The sequence below is a fragment of the Primulina eburnea genome, chromosome 16, assembly GCF_022965805.1.
Source record: "Primulina eburnea isolate SZY01 chromosome 16, ASM2296580v1, whole genome shotgun sequence".
In the NCBI taxonomy this organism is placed as follows: Eukaryota; Viridiplantae; Streptophyta; class Magnoliopsida; order Lamiales; family Gesneriaceae; genus Primulina; species Primulina eburnea.
The window spans coordinates 26310539-26332475 of NC_133116.1; the positions used below are offsets into that span (position 1 = coordinate 26310539).

At 34.8% G+C, this 21937-nt stretch overlaps 1 protein-coding gene across 18 annotated transcripts; it reads right to left on the reverse strand.

The window, feature by feature from the left end:
* Nucleotides 1–5579: 5579 nt before the first annotated feature.
* LOC140816986 (uncharacterized) lies at nucleotides 5580–17405 on the reverse strand. Of its 18 annotated transcripts, none has more exons than XM_073176514.1 (10): nucleotides 17058–17405; nucleotides 9936–10217; nucleotides 8929–9465; nucleotides 8517–8837; nucleotides 8228–8440; nucleotides 7566–7632; nucleotides 7297–7404; nucleotides 6952–7215; nucleotides 6033–6149; nucleotides 5580–5942 (listed from the first exon to the last, which is right to left on the reverse strand). In XM_073176514.1, exons 7-10 carry the CDS (start codon nucleotides 7297–7299, stop codon nucleotides 5655–5657), a joined length of 672 nt encoding a protein of 223 aa, XP_073032615.1. In that variant the 5' UTR covers nucleotides 7300–7404; nucleotides 7566–7632; nucleotides 8228–8440; nucleotides 8517–8837; nucleotides 8929–9465; nucleotides 9936–10217; nucleotides 17058–17405; the 3' UTR covers nucleotides 5580–5654. The 18 variants fall into 18 exon arrangements, 15 of the variants coding, with proteins under 15 accessions (XP_073032615.1, XP_073032613.1, XP_073032614.1 ...); XM_073176512.1 differs by lacking the exon at nucleotides 17058–17405 and adding an exon at nucleotides 14055–14562; XM_073176513.1 differs by lacking the exon at nucleotides 17058–17405 and adding an exon at nucleotides 10319–10468.
* Between the last annotated feature and the right edge of the window lie 4532 nt (nucleotides 17406–21937).

Genomic DNA, 21937 nt, shown 5'->3' on the forward strand with positions numbered 1-21937 from the left:
GGTATAACTTTGTTTGGAACCACTAGAGCTAGAAGAACTGCCACCAGATTTCTTAAACTGCTTTCCTCTAGCCTTCCGAAAATCTTTCTTTCCACCACTGCTACTGTCATACTCGAATCGGGGAGGTGGTTGCAGTGGTCTCGGTGCGGGAGGAACATCTGCAGCTCCTCTTTGCCTTATCAGGCCAACTTCAGCGCCCTTTGCTCTATTCATGGCATCCGAAAAGTTATTTGGTCGCCTTGTGTTCACCAATGTAAAGATATCGGGATTCAAACCAATGATAAACTGATCGGCAATGGCTTCGTCATTTTCAGCCACATGTGGAGCAAACTTCAACAAGGTAGAGAACTTGGTCACATATTCTTCAATGTTCAGCTGACCCTGTCTCAAATTGGCAAACTCCGCCCCCTTGTCTTTCATGTACGACACTGGGAAAAATCTCTGATAAAATTCAGTTTTAAATACATCCCAAGTAATAGTCGTACCTCGATGCTCCAAGGCCCTCTTCATCGTAACCCACTAGTTCTTTGCAATGTCCTGCAACTGGTGTCCTATCAGCCGAACTCTTCATTCATCTGTATACTCCAACGAATCAAACAACATTTCTATATCATTCATCCAACTCTCACAGTCAACCGAAGTCTCTGTTCCTTTCAGGGTTGGCGGTTTGAATGATTGAAATCTTTTCAATAATTTTTCCATAGGAGTGGCTGTAACATCCATGGGAGGATTCGAAGTACTACCCTGTTCCGGTACTCTTCTCGGAGGCATATCTGATAATCAAATGGATTAGTAACCCAATCCAATAAACCTGTTTCACTTCAGTTCCCTCCTCCGATCATCTTACTGCTAATCGAGAATCGGTTCAAATTCATTCCAAATAATACATATTACAAAATCAAATCAGATAAGTGAAGTATCATGTATTATATAAAGCAGTAAGCATGCTAGCAATCACAAGCAAGGAAAGAAAACTCAATCTACCCCGCTCACTAGCTTTTATCTCAGTCTCAAGAACTGTAGGTTCTAGACCTATTGCTATGATACCACCTGTTGTGGGGACCCGAACTTAATTCAATTCTTAATCACTTTCTGGGAATAATAAATCAATTAAAAAAAAACGGGGTCTAATTTTTTTTTTTTAAAATACGAGAGTACGCAGCATATGAAATAAATTTTATCTCACTTACAAGATCACTATTCAGATATAAGTACAAGTCTTGTACAATCATAAATCATAATAACTACTGTTTCTTCAATACACCTCAGGTGATATAACAGATATACTCCTAAGTCCAGATCTCCACGCTAACTGTCTTCTCTCATCCTCTTCTTGACCCTGATCCAGCCCCACCTGTTGTCATGCAAACATACAAAACAAGACAACAGCCGTATAACTCCGGTGAGAATAAATCCCAGTATAAACAATGTAAACATGCAATCATATAAAAACATATACAAAAGCATATAAAAAATATTCATAACATGTATCAAATCAGAAACATAATTCAATATCAAGCGAAGAATCACACTCAGACTCAGACTCGACTCAAACAACGCGTCTTCTCAGACTCGACTCAACTCTAACCTAGGGATCCCGATGTCTGGATATTGATAATTATATTGAATATCAGTCGATAGGAATGAATCAATCCCTAAACGGCATCAATATAATTCATATATCCAGTGTCTGGGCAAAACAACCGCAGAATTGACGAATCAGTCAAGAATTAAGCGAATCAGCCAATAACTAGACGAATCAGCCAGTAATTAAGCGAATCAGCCAAATTTTAGACGAATCAGTCAATAATTAGACGAATCAGCCAATAACCAGACGGATCAGCCGGTGACTAGGCGAATCAGCCAATGACTAAACGACTCAGTAGTCAATACATACAGTGGCTATAAATCAATAGACTACAAACATCAATCTCATCAATTACAAATATCAATGTAATAAACTAAGTATGTGATTTAGGGAAACTCGAGTCAAACCTCACTCGAGTTGTGCAATCCCAACACAACATTAATTTATACCTTTCTTTCTGATATTCTGACTCTGTCGAAGTCTCGAACCCCAAGCCTGTCAATACTCAATCTGACAATAACGATATCGAGGGTACGGTATCAATACACCACTCAATCAATACTGGATATAACCAGAATTCAATCAAATTCTGTTTCAACGGCATAACATCATAATCTCAATATATCCAGCAATACCATATCAGTAAGATATCAATTCTAACGTCTTATACTCGATAATCACTCAATCTTGGTATCAATTCTGACTCAACTCAACTCTAAAAATCATAAAAATTTCATATGGTATCTTTTCTTCAGTCCGGTTTCGATTATACGATGTCTAATATGACAAGAACATCATATATGAATCATATCAGATTCTGACAATACCACAATTTCAAAACATATCAAAACGTAGCAAAACTTACGTCCAGTTGTAGCCTACGTCGATAGGAACTCAGTACCGAAGTCGGATTCAAAATCGGAGGGGCGGATACTGACAATACCACAATTTCTCCCAAAGCTTCGACCCTTCTTCTGATTTTCTAACAGGAAAATGAAGGAGTGTATATATATATATATATACATACACGTGCATGCACAAGGACGAGTGGCTCATCCCACATTTTACACGTCTCGCGCATATGCGCGACATATTCGGCGCATATGCGTGAGACCTACTGGTCTCGTTACTTGGCTTCTCGGCAGCTCGCGCATATGCGCGCCCCATCGCCGCGCATATGTGCGAGACCTACTGTCTCGTGCCCAACTACACTCGCGTATATGCGCGCCTCACTCAACCACACTGGACATATCGCGCATGTGCGTGCTTTACGTTGCGCATGTGCGCGCAAGGTTCGATCTTGGCTCCTTGGTTTCCGCACAGCTCGCGCATATGCGCGCCTACTCTTCGCGCATATGCGCGAGACCTTCGGCTCTCGCACCAACAATCTCACATGTACACTTTCCATTCGTGTCTCGGTTAGCTCTTTCATAATCGTCTCGATTAAAAATCAATAATCGTAATTTAATACGATATTAAATCTCAGGCATTACATTTGTGATTATGAAGAGAAAGGCAAATGCTTATCCTGCATGACATGGGATAAGTCAGAGCTCTTCCCAAAGACTGGGATGTCAAGACCATGGCTATGCGTGCTTTTAGCTCTACTGATTTCACTCGTGAGGAACTCATAGCCACCCTGCATGACATGATAAATGAGTATCACAAACTGGCTCGATCATTTGAAAAGGTCAAAGACGAGCAAAATGATCGCAATATAATAAAACTAAAACTGATAAGTCAGTTGAAGTGTTAAATTTAAAAGGGGAGATTGCCAAGCAAAACGCTGAACTAATCGAGAACCAAGCTTTGATATGTCAGTTAAAAACTGAGATTTCAAAAAATTCTGAACCGATTCAAGCTTGGAACAAGTCTTCAGTTACATTAACTGAAATGCAGAATGCTCAAAAATCAGTTGCTGAAAAAACTGGTTTAGGTTTTAGCAATCATGTTGAAAATTCTGTAAGTGACACTCAGCCAAGGTTGAATATTACCTTTATAAAATCAACCATGGTAAATGAACATTCAGAACCAAGTAAAACAATTGTTCAATTGACTGAGAATAAGAACAAAGGCAAACGATATGGTATTGGATATAGCTCAGAGAGTTCAACTGATACAAGAAACTGGTCTCCTAAACGATTCAGTTATAAATATCAGTACTCAAGGAATGACTATTACAACTATTACAACAGTAAGCCTTTTGAAAAACGGTATCAAAAGAACAGTCAGCTGAAAAAGGAAATAATTCATACTGTTTCATCCTCACATCACACACATACTGCTAAAAATTCGAGAAAAACCATTTGGAACACAACAACTGGGAAATCAGTTAGACTGAGTCAAGTCTGGGTTCCTAAGGGACTAATCAGTTTAGGACCCAAATAAATATGGGTATCAAGATTATATACTCTGTGCGATTGCAGGTAACAGGTACAACAAAAGAATAAACCTGGTATCTAGACAGTGAATCTTCGCGACATATGACAGGAGATGCAAATTTGCTATCTCAACTGATCAAATACACTGGACCAGACATCAGTTTTGGAGACAACTTCAAAGGTAAACTGTGAGTAAGGGTAAGATTATCTATGGTAACTTTACAATTAAAGATGTTTTGCTAGTTGAGAATTTGAAGTATAACTTGATAAGCATCAGTCAGTTATGCGACAACAATTTCTCAGTTCAATTTGACAGACACACATGTTCAGTTAGAGACTCAATGTTCAGTTAGAGACTCAACTGATGAGGTCATTCTAATTGGAATCGTTGTGGTAATACTTACAAAGTCAGTTGGACTGAACAACCTTATGCACCAGTCTGTTTCATTGCTTCCAAATTTTCCGAACATTGGTTATGGCATAAGAGATTGAACCACTTAAAATTTAAATCTATTGCATATCTGAGTAACCACGATCTTGTAACTGGTTTGCCCAAAATAGATTTTTCAAAAGACAAAATTTGCTCAGCATGTCAGTTTGGAAAACAAGCAAGATCTTATTTTAAGAACAAGTGTTGTAAATCTTCTTCCCGATGCTTAGAACTGTTACATATGGATCTATTTTGTCATACACCAGTCATGAGCTTAGGGGAAATGAAATACACCTTGATGGTTGTAGATGATTTCTCAAGATTTACTTGGGTAATTTTTCTCAAATCAAAAGACCAAACTGCTTCACAACTGATTAAGCTCTTCAAAAGACTTTTAAATGAAAAATCAGTTGGGATTGATCGAATAAGCACTACAAGAAAAGTGGGTTTTCACGGTGTGCAATATGCGCCGCGGAAAGATATCCGCGGCATGCATTGCACGCTGCGACGCACGCTGTAAAGTTGAAAGCCGTCTTAAGTTTGAAACTAGTGGCAGCGTGCGGTTTACGCTGCGGTTTACTCTAATAACGGTGTGCGGAGTGTGCTATTGATAGTTATCTTTCGGCAGCATGCCCCGCACGCTATGGTTAAAAGTTTCAACGTCGTGCAAAACATGCTGTTGATATGTTGACCAATTGGCAGCGTGCAATGCATGCTATGGTTAAAAGTATCCATGGCGTGCGCAAAACATGCTGTTGATATGTTGACCAATGCACGCTGCGGTTAAAAGTATCCATGGCGTGCGAAATATGCTGTTGATGATTCATTGGCCGCGTGTACTGCACGCTGCGGTTAAAGTAACCATGGCATGCGCAATATGCTGTTGATAAGGTGAGCTATTGACAACACGCAGCATGTGTAGTGATATGTTTGTAGGGTGCAATGCAAGCTGTAATTGATATATTATTGTACGTTGTAGATTTGGTTTATCAGCAACGTGCAACACATTAACGTTATTTATATTATTATGAACCAAAATTTAAACAATAATATCGAAACTCAAATGATTTATCATACCACATCCAACCGATCACCGGAATTAAAGCAAAATAATAAGATAACATAAAAGCTAAGTAATTAATGTCAATTTTCCTTTATCCAATAAGACAAAAAACTTGATAAACTAAACAAAATACTCAGTAATATAATGGTTTGATGCAACAATGTCTCTAACCTTAGAACCATAGGATCTGTATCAGTCACAGAAAACGATAAATTTAGAAAACCATGCTATTGTGCTTCCAACTGCATCATCCAGAAAAATCATTTCAGAATTCGGTCGAATTAAGTCTACCTGCTCCACAAGAACTCTATCGACCCAAACTTCCCAACAATATCCACCAAGAGGAACGTGATGCACTTTTACCGTTGGATCTGTGGGTGCAATTCGACCTTTAGCAACAACTCCATCACCACACCAATGAAGCAACTTACATTTAGTATTTTCAGGGATATCTCCATGACTCACATTCTTTACATTTGACTGCATATAAACAATACAAAGTGTTAATTATGTCATATCTATTTTTTTAACAAATGTGGTTTAGATAACACAAACTTTTAAGATAGATACCCGAGATGCAACTTGATGTTGGTTCACATTATCAACAGTACCACTTTTTTTGAGACGATTGATATCACAGGCACTACCAATATCATTCTCAATCCCAATGCTACCACCACTACCAACCTACATATTGAGATAAAGCAAAAAATATGTCAAACAACAAATCTCCAATGTAAGAAGCATCATTAGATTACTTCTATTGTGAGGTCACTATAAAATATATTGTGCGGAAGAAGCTCTTCCAAATAATTTGTATATTGGCTTCTTTGCTAAATAATGAAAATATAATGAAGCTTCTTCCACATCCATTAGTCCTATTATTACTCATTTTACTTTCATTTTTATAATCTAACAATCTAAAAATGACCATAAAAACACATAACTAAATTAAAAATACTCTGAAATCACAAGAGGTGCACCAATCGAATGTTGTTTTCTCAAATACAATCAAATGTTTCTTATAAGTGACTTTCAATATTTAATTATACAAAAAAAAGTTTAATCAGCTAGACAATATATCATTTAATATATTTTAGTCCATAGGTATGAGTTCTTATGGTGAAATTATACATCATCCAAATAAATTCAGCTAGGAAATATGGTAAGGAAGCCAATATAAATTTTTTTTTATCTCAAACAACAAATCTCCAATGTAAGAAGCTTCATTATAATTTCATTATTTAGTAAGGAAGCCAATATACAAATTATTATGACCACATCAACCAAATTAAACATAAAAATTCAAGTGCAAAATAAAAATACATTAAAGCTACAAAGTAAACTAAATAAAACTAGTGAAACTTATACCATTTTTCTTCCCAAAAATAAAACAAAAAAATGATCAAGACAAATCATAGGTCGCTAAACAAAAATTCTCAACAGCATCAATACAAATTATTTTATCTATTGTTGTTTAATTACTAACATGTTCTTGCTCATTTCGTTGCCTCATATTTTGGAAAACAATGGACCTCATTTGTTGCACTTCTTGTTGAAGGTTGTGCATCATACTTTGAAGTTGTTTAATAGTTCCATTTTGTTGCAAAGATGATCCAACTTTTGAAGGTGTAACTCCAAAACCCATTTCACGCACTCTACCTCGAATTTCCTTCCCAAATACAAGGCTATTTGCATCCTCAGCTATGCTAGTAGTGATTTGAGATTCAGGTGCACATTCTTCTATTTCTTGCTGCAAATAACAAACAAATAATTTTTGAGAAAATAATTAATTTAAGTTGACCATTTTTTTTTACAGAAATAATTTTATTACCATTTTTTCTCCAACAACTTCACCACTAGGTTGTCCATTTTTCTTCTTATGGCTTTCCACCCATACTTTTGTTCTTGTAATTGGTATATTAGCAGAACTTGTTTTCTCCTTGAGTAAGAGGCATATAGAAATATATGAAAAATTCATTAGGAACATAATTCAAAAAATGTATCATTACAATTAAAAATAAAAAAAAACTTTGAGAAGAACTTTTCATAATGTTTTTCAAATAATAATAATTATCATAATGTGAGCCAAACAGGCATAACCTCTCCTGCTCATTGTGTGGTTGTGTATTTGCTTTCCCCTCATTGCCTTAAATTTTTCACTTTTTTCCTGAAAATAAAAAATATATAATATATTCATATATAATTGATTAGTCACATGATTGCTAAAAATTAAAGACTTGATCCAATGCATGAATATCACATAATGGGTATAAATGAAAAATTAAGGCCCTTATTTTTATTTTTGGTCTGTTTTTGATTAAAATAATTAACATTATATGAGCCAGAAAGCCTCCCAATATGTGTTTGTGTGTGTGTGTATATATATATATATATATATATATATATATATATATATATATATATATATATATATATATGTATTATTATATAATTAATACATGCACTAGAAAGAGTGTTATTTTCTGTACATAGAGGCTTATCACATTGCATGTGAAGTTCAAGAATAGACCAACATAACAAGAAAAAAAACCCCCTCAAGTTCGCGTTAACTTCTAGCTAGTGTTATTTTATGGCATGTTTAAACGTGTTCAACAACGATCCACAACAACAGAATCTCTACAACATAACACCAAGAATCTCATTTTTTAACGATTTTGCCGAACAACAACCCCCAAAAATAATAACAATTATATGCATGTATCAAACATTTAAAATATCCACAACAATGAAATGATACTTACTTGAAATGGTGATGATCGTGTCTTTTTTACAAACAAGTCCCATTGGTTTTGATCCATAAATTCGGGCTTCAAAAGACAAAGATCTCGTGAAGCCACTCGACCATCATCAACTTCTCGTATAAGTATTTGGAGTTTGGACTTTCTATCACGCCACAATTTACCTAACTTTTTAAAGATTGAATGTTTCTCCCACTGCTCAACTTTATAGTTCAACTACACATTAACAAGCATAAAAATATTTGTACATTTTGTAATAAAATAGGAATAAAAAAACAGTGATAAGTATTACCTGAAGACAACACCACATCTTATTCTTCATTTCCTCGTCTAAGTCATTCCATCGATCTAATGTATATGGCACAAATTCTTTTACCATGCAACCTAGATAAGTGGCGTACTAGACCGAATTATCTCCAATTGCCTGTCCAAACTCATTACGTTCCAGATCTTTGGGCTGTTGTTGGCCACTAACCAAATTAAACTTTGATGGACCTCGTCCTTTTTTCTTATTAGTTTTTGCGTCATCAACTAGCTCTTTATCACGCAAATATTCTGATGAATTAGGTGGAGTGTTGGAGTCCACTCTCGATAGCTTATTAGCTATATTTTCCTATAAAATAGCATAAAGAGATATTATCATGTAAAATTGAGACTTCGTTAAAATTAAAATAAACCAAAATCTACAAATAATAAAATATCACCTGTACTTCACCTACAGATACCTTGCTGCGTTATTGGCCCAATCTGCTCATTTTTTAATGTTGTATATGAAGATATAGTCAAACATGTAATATAACATGATAATTCGTTGAAAATAAAAAGAATACAGACAAATATATTGCATCAGTAAATAAAGTGTAATGAAACCTTTTAAATTAACTACAAACTCTACAACCGAAAATTTCAATCACGGATCAGTCACGTCAATTCCCTCGCACTCATTTCTTGAATACGGTTCTTTTTCAGTGATGTTAATCTCAAGTGTGGACACATCAAGAGGTGTGGATGATGTATAGGCTTCCTCTTCAAGCAAATTCATGTTATGCATACCCTGAGGTGGCTCTTTCAGCAACACATACCAGTTTGATTCGTCATTGTCTCTAGAATAGAGTACTTGTTTTTCTTTTGATTCTAAAATGAAAGGATCGCCTTCAAAAGTTCTTAGACCTTGGTGTAAGTTGACCAGTGTAAAACCATCTTCCATTTTGATTCCAGTTTCATGATTTGCCCAATCACACCTAAAAACATGAACTTTGAAAGAATATTAGTCTAGTAAAACAATATCTTGTATAACTCCATAGTATAATACTCTTCCAATAGTATGTGAATAATCATTCGCACTAGACTGAAAAACAGTATCTGCTTCGATCTAAACACCACTATCTTGTGTCGACCTTTCAACATCAATTGTGTGGAATCGATATCCATTTATAATATAACCAATATAAGATATGACATGTTTTCTTGGACCATGTGCTAGCCATTGAATTCTGTCTGATGAGTTATCACAAACATGTTTTGATAGCCATTGAGCAAATGTTTCCATATGTCGCTTTTGTAACAATGTTTCATTAATTAGGAAACGACGATCTATTTGTTTCAGCTCCTCAATGTGCATCCTATTTATAATAATTAAAGGGTGATTATTAGAATATATGAATTATGTAATAGACAAAGGCTAATATGATATGTAATTAACTATACTCACTGTAAGTAAGGCTCAATTTCAGCAGTATTGAACAACACATATCGATGTGCAGCTTGCAACACATGGTCCTCTAAAATTTTTTCTTTTCCTTGAGAAATTGGGCGACCTTCCACTAATCCATTCTCCAAATCCTGATTGCGATTAGAACGGATACCAATACCAGCCGATTTTTCTATATAGGCACTACAAAATCGCATTCGTTCTTCTGCAAGGTAACACTCAGCTATTCAACCCTCTGGCCTTGCTCGGTTCTTCACATACTCTTTAAGTGTTTTCATAAATCTAAAGAAGAAAACAAATTTCATATGAAACTAGTGTTTGTAGCAAATTTAAATTATTTGTATAACATAATATTGGTCTGAAAATAAATTAATATCTATTACCTTTCAAATGGATACATCCAACGGAATTGGACAGGCCCACACAAGCGAGCCTCTCTTGCTAAATGAATTGACAAATGAAAGAAGATAGTGAAGAAAGCGGGTGGAAAGTACCTTTCCAACAAGTATAGAATTTCAGCAATATTCTCCTCGAGTTGTTCTTAACGGTTCCTGTCTAACACTCTTTGACATAATTCATTGTAAAATGCAATAGAAATAGAGTACTACGTGGACCTTTAGGTAAAAAAGACTTCTCAATGCTACTGATAGCAATTTTTGCATTATTAGAACATGACAATCATGAGATTTCAGCCCAATAAGCTTATGATCTTCTAAAGAAATACAGTTACCAATATTTGAGCTATAGCCATCGGGTAACTTTATTTTCTTCAATCTAGAGCAAAAACTAGTGTTTGTAGCAAATTTAAATTATTTGTATAACATAATATTGGTCTAAAAATAAATTAATATCTATTACCTTTCAAATGGATACATCCAACGGAATTGGACAGGCCCACACAAGCGAGCCTCTCTTGCTAAATGAATTGTCAAATGAAAGAAGATAGTGAAGAAAGCAGGTGGAAAGTACCTTTCCAACAAGTATAGAATTTCAGCAATATTCTCCTCGAGTTGTTTTAAACGGTTCCTGTCTAACATTCTTTGACATAATTCATTGTAAAATGTACACAATAGAAATAGAGTACTACGTGGACCTTTAGGTAAAAGAGACTTCTCAATGCTACTGATAGCAATTTTTGCATTAGAACATGGCAATCATGAGATTTCAGCCCAATAAGCTTATGATCTTCTAAAGAAACACAGTTACCAATATTTGAGCTATAGCCATCGGGTAACTTTATTTTCTTCAATCTAGAGAAAAATACATTCATCTCTTTTTTAGACAATGTGTAAGGTGCAGCAGGCAAGTGATACATATTTTCCCCTTTCTCTTGTGGATGTAATTCTTTTCTAATGTTTAAGTGCATCAAATCTTTGCGAGCATTCACACCATCTTTTGATTTTTTCTTCACGTTTAACAATGTGCCTATGATATTTTCGCAGACATTCTTTTCAACATGCATCACATCTAAGTTATGACGTAGCAGCATTCCCTGCACGTAACAATTAACACGTTTCATAGTACTAGTTCATGATTCATAAAAATTTATGAACAAAAAAACAAATTTATAAAACTTGATGAATATACTGCAAAATAACTTACACTCCAGTATGGCAAACTGAAAAAAATTGACTTCTTCTTCAACATTTGATCTGATTTTTGTACATTTTTTGAACTATCATGCGTCTTTCTCTTTCTCTTTGCATTATTGATATTCCGACTCTTTGTTTTCCCCCCAGTCATTTTCAATGACTTTTACCGCATTGAGAATTTCTAAACCAGTCAAATGCCTTTGTTTTCCTTTTCTCTCTTTTTTCCCATTAAACCACTTTTTTTTCTCACGAAATGGATGATTAGGAGCAAGAAATCTTCGGTGGCCTAAGTATGAAAACTTTCTACTGTACTTAAGCCACATAGAACATACGTCTTCACCACATATTGGGCAAACAAATTTTCCTTTTATGGCACATCCAGCTAGGTTTCCATAAGCTGGAAAATCATTGATTGTCCACATCAAGATAGCCTTCAGATTGAACATTGACTTGCTAAATGCATCAAATGCCTCAACACCTATGTCCCACAACTCTTTCAAATCTTCCACAAGAGGTTCCAAATACACATCTATATCATTTCCCGGTTGCTTTGGACCTGGTATCAGTAATGTTAACATAAGATTTTCTTTAGACATGCACTTCAATGGAGGAAGATTGTCATTGACCAAGATAACCGGCAAACAACTATATCTGAAACTAAGGTCACCAAAAAAGTTGAATCTATCTGTTGCAAGACCAAGACGAATATTTCTAGGATCTGATGCAAAAGCAGACCACTTGTGATTTATTGTATCCCAAGCTACTGAATCAACTGGATGACGCATCATATGATCTTGACTTTTGTGATTGGAGTGCCAAATCAAATCTTCAGCCATTTCTTCTGATTTAAACATCCTTTTAAATCTTGGTATCATAGGAAAATATCTTAGTACCTTTTCAGGAACTCCTTTACGAACTTTGAAGGTAACTTTGTCCACCTTCCATCTTGAGGAACCACACTTTGGACATGAGTCTAATTCATTGAGCTCCTTTCTAAATAGACAACAATCGTTGGGGCAAGCATGAATCTTCTCATATCCTAAATCAAATGGTTTCAACAACTTTTTCATCGAGTAAACACTTTGTGGATGTGTGGTTTTTTATGGAAGCATGTCACCTAAGATCTTAAGGAGCTCATTGAAACTACTGTCAGTGTGACCATTGGTAGACTTGTAATAGTATAATGTGACAGATGCTGACAACTTTGTATAATTCGTACATCCAGGGAAAAGAGGAGTTTCTGCATCTTCTAATAAATCAGTAAACTCATAATCTCTTGTGTCAGACGTAGTGTGTCCAACCTCTTCATCTGAAACAAATGCATCCCTATATAAGTGAAATGACTCTCTACTTTCATCATCCGTTTCTTGAACTCCTCCTAAACTACCTTCACCTTCAAATGGTGAGGTATCAGTTTCACCATGGAAGAACCAAATCGTGTAAGAAGGATCGAACCCCTTGAATATTAAGTGCTCATACACTTTGTCAAATGTCATATAATTCTTGTTTTTACAACGTATGCAAGGACATAATAGTATGTCACGTGTTTTGGCGTAGTCCTTTGCTTGTGCAAGAAATTTTTGAACCCTTTCTTCATACTGGGTACAAGTCTTGAAGGCAAATGAATCCATTCTTTATCCATTTCGTAAATGACCCAAACCTTAACATTCAAATTAATATATGACTTCAAATAATTTTCATTACTTCATAAATAAAATGAGAAAATGAATAAAAATATAATCTAAACTTCTGCCATAAATATTAAAAACTAGCCACAAAACTGTTAATGTAGATTTAATTCAAATAAATAAAAATTATATAAAAAATATGCACTATATGTCTTATTTTAAAAATTCACAAATTTTTAATTCACTTTTCCTTACCAAATTATATGATCGAATTTAGCCAATTAACTTATATGTTTAGACATATATATTATTAACTAATTATTAATTGTATGAGTTGCCATGTAATCGGTTAACTAAACATAATTCGAAATTCTAAAAACGTAATTAATTATTGAAAACTTAATATCCAGTGATGTAATTGTTTTGTTGGCATCCGTTGCATTCTTATTGCACCCCCAAATTTGAAGTGACATGTTAGGCCAAAGACACATGCAAGGTTTCTTGTTTGCTTCTTTAAGCATCTAAATGTTCATGAACCTGGACACTCACTCTATTTTCTTTGATTTTGAACCCAATTATTTTAATTTTCTCTAAAACTACTACTTTCTCAGATCCAATTCACAAAATTTATACTTTGAGCTTTAAAAATTCGAAATCTTTCAGTAACATAGCATGAAAAACACGAAAAACTTGGTTTCCGCAAACCCATCTTTAGAACAGGATGAGAAAACTACGAACTTCTCTTCTATTTTCTACAAAATTGGTAACAACAATATACAGGATTTGATCTAATAATCTTATAACGTGGAGCTTCTGTAAAATGGGAAATGAGATAATCTGCCTGTTGAGTCCTATTGACCAGCATACACAAACTTAACAGAACTAATAAGAAAATCTACCTTTGTTAAGGTTGAGAGGATGATTCCGAAATAATGCACTCGGTGTTGATTATAGTCGGATCCAACCTGCGTCTCAGCTTTGGTGTGAATGAAAACAAGAGATGTCTATCTGTTTTCGGTGAATATGTAATATTCACCACCTCTTTCGCTCATAAATTGCATGAGATTCCAAAGAACAAATAATCAGTCATGGGCATCAACATTCCCAAATAATTAGATTCTAATGAAATGTGCCATGTTCAAAAGGAGACTAAAGAAGTGACACATAAGAACGAAGATATGAAGAAGAACAGAAAATCAATAAACAAAAACATAACTAACTCTCAGTTTGCTTCAGGAATTAGGGGGCGTGATGATGTACAAAAGAAACCCCATAAATCAATCAAGCTAGAATCAGCTAAAGGGAAGAACAAGTTGAAAAAACAGGGAAAGAAAGCTACGGAAGAAGGTGACATTGATTCCTGCAATATTAAACAAAAGTTTTCATGATTGGGCTGTCTATGAAATATTTTTTACTTGAGGCAGATCATGTCAACTCTCCACCCAATTACTCTTTTATGTCCTCTGAACTCTTATATGCAAATTCACACAACTTGGTTCGATAAAAAAATGATGATTCGCAAAGGATCGAATCATTAATCAAATTCATTCAGAAAAATATGACCACTATAATCCTAAAATACAGAATACCGTCAGAATCACATTAATACACAAGCTGTGACACTCTAAAAACAAAGGTACATAAATGTATTTTTATTAGTATAAATTTTATTATTTTCACTTTTAAAATTTTATCACATTATTTTTCGGTACAAATTTTATTTGTTCAAAGCATCTAGAAATATATTAAAATACATCACAATACACTTAAAAATTCATCAAGCACTATGAGGTTCTCATTCCAAGATCAAATACCCAAAATATAACAAAATATAATAAAATATTATAATTAAGCTCAATATATGTGTTAAGTAATTAATTACAATAATTATTAAGTTCAATATAAGATAATTAGGTTCAATAATTAGATACATGAATATAATAATATTAAGTTTGGATAAACATGAGATTTTTTTCATTTAATAAATAAATAAATAAATAAAATATAATAATAATAATAATAATAATAATAATAAAAAAAGGATAAGCATGATTACGGCTATATATACTGCACCTCTTCAATTCACAAACCAACAAAATAAACAAACCGAGAGAGAGAAGGAAACGGAAGAGGAAGGAGGAAGGAAGGGAAAAGAGAGAAAAAAATAGAAGGAAAAAGCTATACCCTTTCCGAAAAATCCCGATAAATCACCAACTATTCACCTCATATCATAAAGAAATATAGCACTGGAGGTGATGCAAAAGGATCGCTCAAAAACCAGAAAAAATCAAACAAAGATAGTTCGCAAAACGGCGACGGAATCCCTTATTCAAGATAGGTACTTTTCGTTCAATTTTCTTATAGCTACACACCAAATTAGAGGCCGGCTTGAATATAAAAGTTGTACCTCTTGTTGCATAGATGAGGTACATACCGTCCGTCGCCCAAAATATTGCCGGAACTAACATTTTCGGAATGCCGAGTACCTTAGTTAACCATACGGCGATATTTAAATCTAGTGTTGATCGGGTAGGAATTTGACAAAACTTTCAACGGAAGAATTAAAGATATTCAAAAGTTACATATGCTGGAAAAAAAAAATCCGCCGCGCGTGACTGCCGGAAGGCCACTCACAAGCCGGCACCGTCGGCGCGTGTACTGCACGCGCTGCCGGATCAGTGATTTTCCGACGGCCGAACGTTCCTGATGATATTTCCGACTTTTTGGCCAACTTTCGTAATGTTTGGGTATATTTTCTAATTAATATGAATTTTGGAAACTTAAGTAAAATCAACCGGGTTAAATTTTGAAGAAAAAATAATCTGAAAATGATCAGCTAGTTACTTAAAAACTCTAACATATAAATATCATTCATAATATATTTTTAGGACTTGCTCCAGCAACTCGGATTATTAATCAAGCCTAAACTGTAAGTTATCAGGTGAGGAAATTACTATTCATTCTTCTATTAAAACCTTTGGTATTTGGCCTGGAAATTGCAATAGCATTTATTTGATGTTCAAATATCATCCACAGTTCATTTTAATTACTGATATATTTTCTTGCATATTTATGAATGGATTGATATATCATTAATGAATGGAGTCATGGACAACGGATTTCGGTCCGGAAATTGAGTTCACTGGACAACGTGGCTTTGGCCCGGAAAATGAGTCCAATGAACAACGGGTCAAAATTCCCGGGTATATGGTTCATATGAACAACGCGCACCGAATATTTTGGTCCGGAGAATGGTTCATCCAGCTCGTAAAAAGTGCTCAATTAGAGCCACCAATGTTAATTTATGGAATTTTCATTTATCTATTATTTCATTGCATATCATTCATAATATCTAAATTGTTACGCCTATTATTTCATGCATAATTATGATAAAGTGTTATTTAAAATCCATATACTAATTTAAACTCACTAAGTCCTCAAAGACTTAACCCTCTGTTTCTTTTCGTCTATTGTAATTTCCAGACACAGGAACTCCCGAATTGGAACAAGAGGAAAATAACTTAAGCTGAAATAAGAGCATTTGAAAGTTGGGATGATCTGTTTGTAAATGAATGTTAAACTTCCGCTGTAAAATAATTGTACATATTTGAAATAAGAATGTAATATTTGTAGATAATCTTTAAATTATATTTAAATTTTTACCTACAATATCCTTCGAATAATGATAATGATAAAATAAAAATATAAGTTCAATAAAGAAAGATTGAAAAAAAAAATGTGGCACTTAGTAAGGGAATAATTATGAATTCCTAAACCGGGCGCCACGCAAGCCAATCGCAAAACCCAGTCCAAAAATCACACAAAAGTTGGAACGAGGAACAATCTTACACACAAATACAACCAACAGAAGAGAAATTGAGACATATTTTAAGAACCCATACCAGGAAGAGCTCGAGAAGAATGTGCTGAGGTATAAAAGAGAGATACGAGTGAAGTTGTTAAATGCATAGTCAATGGCAAGTGAGAGAAGTTGTTAAGTGCAGAGTCACGACGATTACAAAATCAGAAAATACACTCGTATTACAAGGACACCCATGAACAAGCACACCCATGAACAAGAACACCCGTATTACATAAACAAGCACTCCTGTAGGGACGACGATTGAGGATTTGGCGATGAACGATGGGAAAAAGAGAAAAAGATTGAATATGCAGGAACGATGGGAAAAATAGAGGAAGATGAGGGTTTTGATCGGAAAAAAAAAGAGAGGCGCGATTATTTGGGGATTTGGCGCCTCCTCAATTGTAAAGTAGTAATTTTATTGCTAATATTCACGGCATGCATTGTGCGCCGTAAATATTTTTGTTTACAGCGTACTAAATGCACGCCGTTAAAGGCGTGCTTTAAAATGCACGCCGTTAATGTCATGCCGCAAAAAACCAGTTTTCTTGTAGTGAAGGTCTGACAGAGGGACTAAATTCATCAATCAAAATCTTTCAACTTTTCTAGAAAATACTGTAATCAAGCATGAGCTCTCAGCAGCGAGAACCCCTCAGCAAAATGGTATAGCTGAGAGAAGGAATCGGACCCTTAAAGAAGCTGCTAGAACAATGTTTGCTGATTCTGGTATTTCTCAAAGTTTTTGGGAAGAGAGTAAATATTGTGTGTTATACTCAGAACAAATCAATGATTAACAAGAATCATATGTGTAAACACCATATGAGATCTGACATTGAAGAAAAAGTGTGGTTTCTTATTTCAAGAAATTTGGCTGCAGATGTTTTATTCTTGATAATTGTAAAACAAATTTAAAAGCCTTTGATGCTAAATCTAGAGAGGGAATATTTCTTGGATATTCTTCAGTTAACAAAGCATATAGAGTCTTCAATAAAAATTCTTTAAATGTTGAAGAATCTATCCATGTTATTTTTGATGAAACTGTACTAACTGATAAACCAACTGATCCAGTTGAGCTAGTAGATCGATTTACAGAGATCGGTTTGGAGGATGATAATGAAGAAGAAAATCATATATGTGGGGTCCTTAACTCATAATCGTTATTACAATGAAATCTGATTAGGGTTTAATTAATTACAGCGGAAAACGAGTTTAAAATTTTCTTTACAATGAGCCCAAAACGTGTCAACTGTAATTATAATACTAAAAATAGTATATAATATAGTCTCGTCTACACACGTCACAATATAAACCAAACCCACACATAATCCAAATCAAATACATACAAACAAACTCATATCCTCGGGACATACCCCGGTATATAGATACATATACATATATACTGGGAAAGACCACGAAACCTCAAATCAACCATGACTCCCTCCAGAAGTACCCTCTCCGGCCTCCTGATATCCTGGAGTACCTGTCATTGTCCACACACAAAGACAACAACATCCCCCCTTGGAGGTGAGCAAAGCTCCGTATGGAACAACCATCATATATACCACATATATCTAAACAATGATATATGATATGCAATGCATGTATGTCGTGGAGGTATAAGTTCAAATGCCCATCCACTGAGCACATGTCAGAATCAATCGAATCGCTATCAAATCAATGCTCGAGCTGGCACACCGGCCTCAATCAGGGATACTCGTATGATAACGTCGACAAAGCGTCATAAAATCCCAAATCTCAATCAATCATCGGGGCCACTAATGTCTATGTTTTAAGGGTCATATAATACCAAACATAGCATTGTGTTCACAAACCCCAGAATCAAATCAAATCATATTAGGGTATCCAAGGATCATAGCTCAACGTGCATGTCATGTATCGATGTATGCATCAAGCGATGTGTGTTAACAAAATATTTATTTTATACATCGATATTCCAATCACAATGTCATGTATGCCACATCAAGTCATCACATAAGGCATATAGACACATATTCTCAATCCAATCAATCAAACATATATCATATCATACAGATACTTGTCGTATATTACCCGGTCGCAACATACCTCAATCCTTCGTTTCCAATTGATGTAGCTTTAAGATTTCAATATAGAAACTCTATCTACATCAATAACACATTCATTTCAATCAACAATATCATTCAAATTCAATAATATAAGTTTCAAATATCTTTTGAAACTTCGAAAATTCATATCAAATTCAAATCATCGCATAATTCTATTCCGACTTCAAAACTTAGTTTCTCGTCAATTATTCTATTGCATATATAACCGACAAATAATTCTTCAATTTCAATCCAACGATTAAAATTATCTAATTATAATAAATTGAGAATAATTCAAAATAACATCACTATAATCATATCTTCTTCGTTAAAATAATACACTATTCAACAATCTTTAATTTCTGTATTATTTAACAATTTATCGGATTTATTCCAAAAATCGACGAATTTCAAGCTTCACCAAAAATATAAAATCTATACCTCAAATCGAAGACCTTGTGTCAACGATCCCAGAACTGAAGTCGGTTCGTCGATTGAATAAACCGATAAATCGCACGATCGAAAAGAAAATAAAAAATGTATTTTCTCTCATTTCTCTCACGCCTTTCTCGATCTGGAGGAGATGAGTGAGAGTCATTTCATTAAATGAAATGAATCCACCGTCTCAACATTTTTCTTTATTTTTTTACATTTTTTTAAATATTATATTATATTAATAAAATAATATAATATAATATATAATATTTAACATTTTAACACCGGTCATCCTTTTGGACAAGTCAAACGATCAAATTTTTCAAAACTCAAAACATGAAACTTCTCTATCTTTGAGTTTTCTACGTTAAATCCATATTTCAAATCATTTGGACTTCATATGACCAAGATATGTCATATTTATTCCTTAAATTTAATTCATTATTTTCAAATTATTTACGAAAATGCCATCAAAATAAATTGAATATTTTTCAACTTATTTACCAAAATGCCATCAAAGTTATTTTATTCTCGGGGTCTCAAATTTCTCCCCAACTTAAAAGATTTCGTCCTCGAAATCTCAAACATCTCTATATACATAACATTGACAAACATATAATATTTCACCAGTTATAGTACATATCAAAACTAAAATCAGTAAATGGATCATTATACATTGAATATAATGGAACTGGTGGAATATAATCAAACAAGTGTGGATATGATTCTCGCATCTTGCTTTCCAATTCCACGTCGACTCCTCCATACCTTGTCGTGTCCATTGTACTCGAACTAGCGGAATCGATTTATTACGCAATACTTTCTCCTTCCGATCGATAATGCAAACAGGTTGTTCAACATAGGAAAGATAAAGGATCAAGTTCAACCTCATCAGGTGCAAGTACATGTGATGGATCGGGTTCATACTTTCTCAACATAGAAACATGAAATACATCATGAATGGCAGATAAAGCTGGTGGTAATGCCAACCGATAAGCAAGATCCCCAACTCGATCAGGGATCTCGTATGGACCAACATATCGAGAAGATAATTTCCCTCGGATGCCAAATCGAACAGTGCCTCTGAAGGGAGATATTTTCAAAAACACTTTGTCACCTTTCTGGAATTCCAAGGGTCGTCTTCATTTATTCGCATAACTAGTTTGACGATCCTGTGCAGCTTTCATCCGCTGTCGAATTAACTGAACCTTATCATTCATTTCATGTATCATTTCAGGTCCAGTCATTTGTCTCTCACCAATTTCATCCCAGAATAATGGTGATCTACATCGTCTCCCATATAGACCTTCAAACGGTGCCATACCAATACTCGTTTGAAAGCTAGTATTATAAGAAAATTCAACCAATGGTAAGGCATCTTGCCATCTCATTCTAAAGTCCATCACAACAGCACGTAACATATCTTCCAATGTTTGAATCGTACGCTCGGTTTGGCCATCAATTTGAGGATGATAAGCAGTACTCATAGCCAAACGCGTACCCATCGCTTCCTGAAAACTACACCAGAATTTAGAAACAAACCTGGGATCACGATAAGATACAATTGAGACTGGCACACTGTGCAGTCTCACTATATTCTCAATGTATAAACGATCCATTCTTTTATAAGGATAAGTCCGATCATATGGAATGAAATATGCAAATTTCGAAAGGCGATCAATAATAACACAAATAGCATCACATCCTTTGGGCGAACGAGATAGATGAGTCACAAAATCCATAGCAATATGCTCCCAATTCCATTTCGGGATTTCAAGACTATGAAGTAAACCTCCGGGTTTCATTCTCTCGGCTTTTACTTGCTGGCAGACCAAGCATTTCGAAATAAACTCAGCAATGTCCTTCATACGTCTCCACCAAAATTGAGGTCTCAATGTCAAATACATCTTTCGACCTCCAGGGTGAATACTGTATTTGCTACAATATGCTTCTCGAAGAAGGGCATATTTCAAATCAGAATCATCAGGAACTACCAGTCGACCATTAAGTCGTAAAGAACCATCAGAAGAAATCTGAAACCCAGACTGATGTATTGCAGATACAAGTTCTTTCGACTTTTGGAACTGAGCATCGCTTCGTTGGGCCTTTCGTATCTTTGATATCAAGTTTGGCTCAATTTGCAATGCTGAGACAGTGATAGAATTCCAATTCGAGTGAAAAGTCCAACCAGAAGTACATATATCCTCATGTACCTTGGCGACACAAACAGAAGCTAAGACAGAATCATGCACCTTAAGACTAAGGGCATCCGCAGTAACATTCACCGATCCAGGGTGATACTGAATCTCACAATCAAAATTCTTCAGGAGATCCATCCACCTGCGTTGCCTCATATTCAAATCAGATTGAGAAAAGAGATATTTCAGACTTTTATGATCTG

Excerpts from the sequence above, each read along its gene's own strand:
- LOC140816986 (XM_073176510.1), bottom strand. The coding sequence starts at position 12,597 with ATGAAAAAGTTGTTGAAACCATTTGATTTAGGATATGAGAAGATTCAT.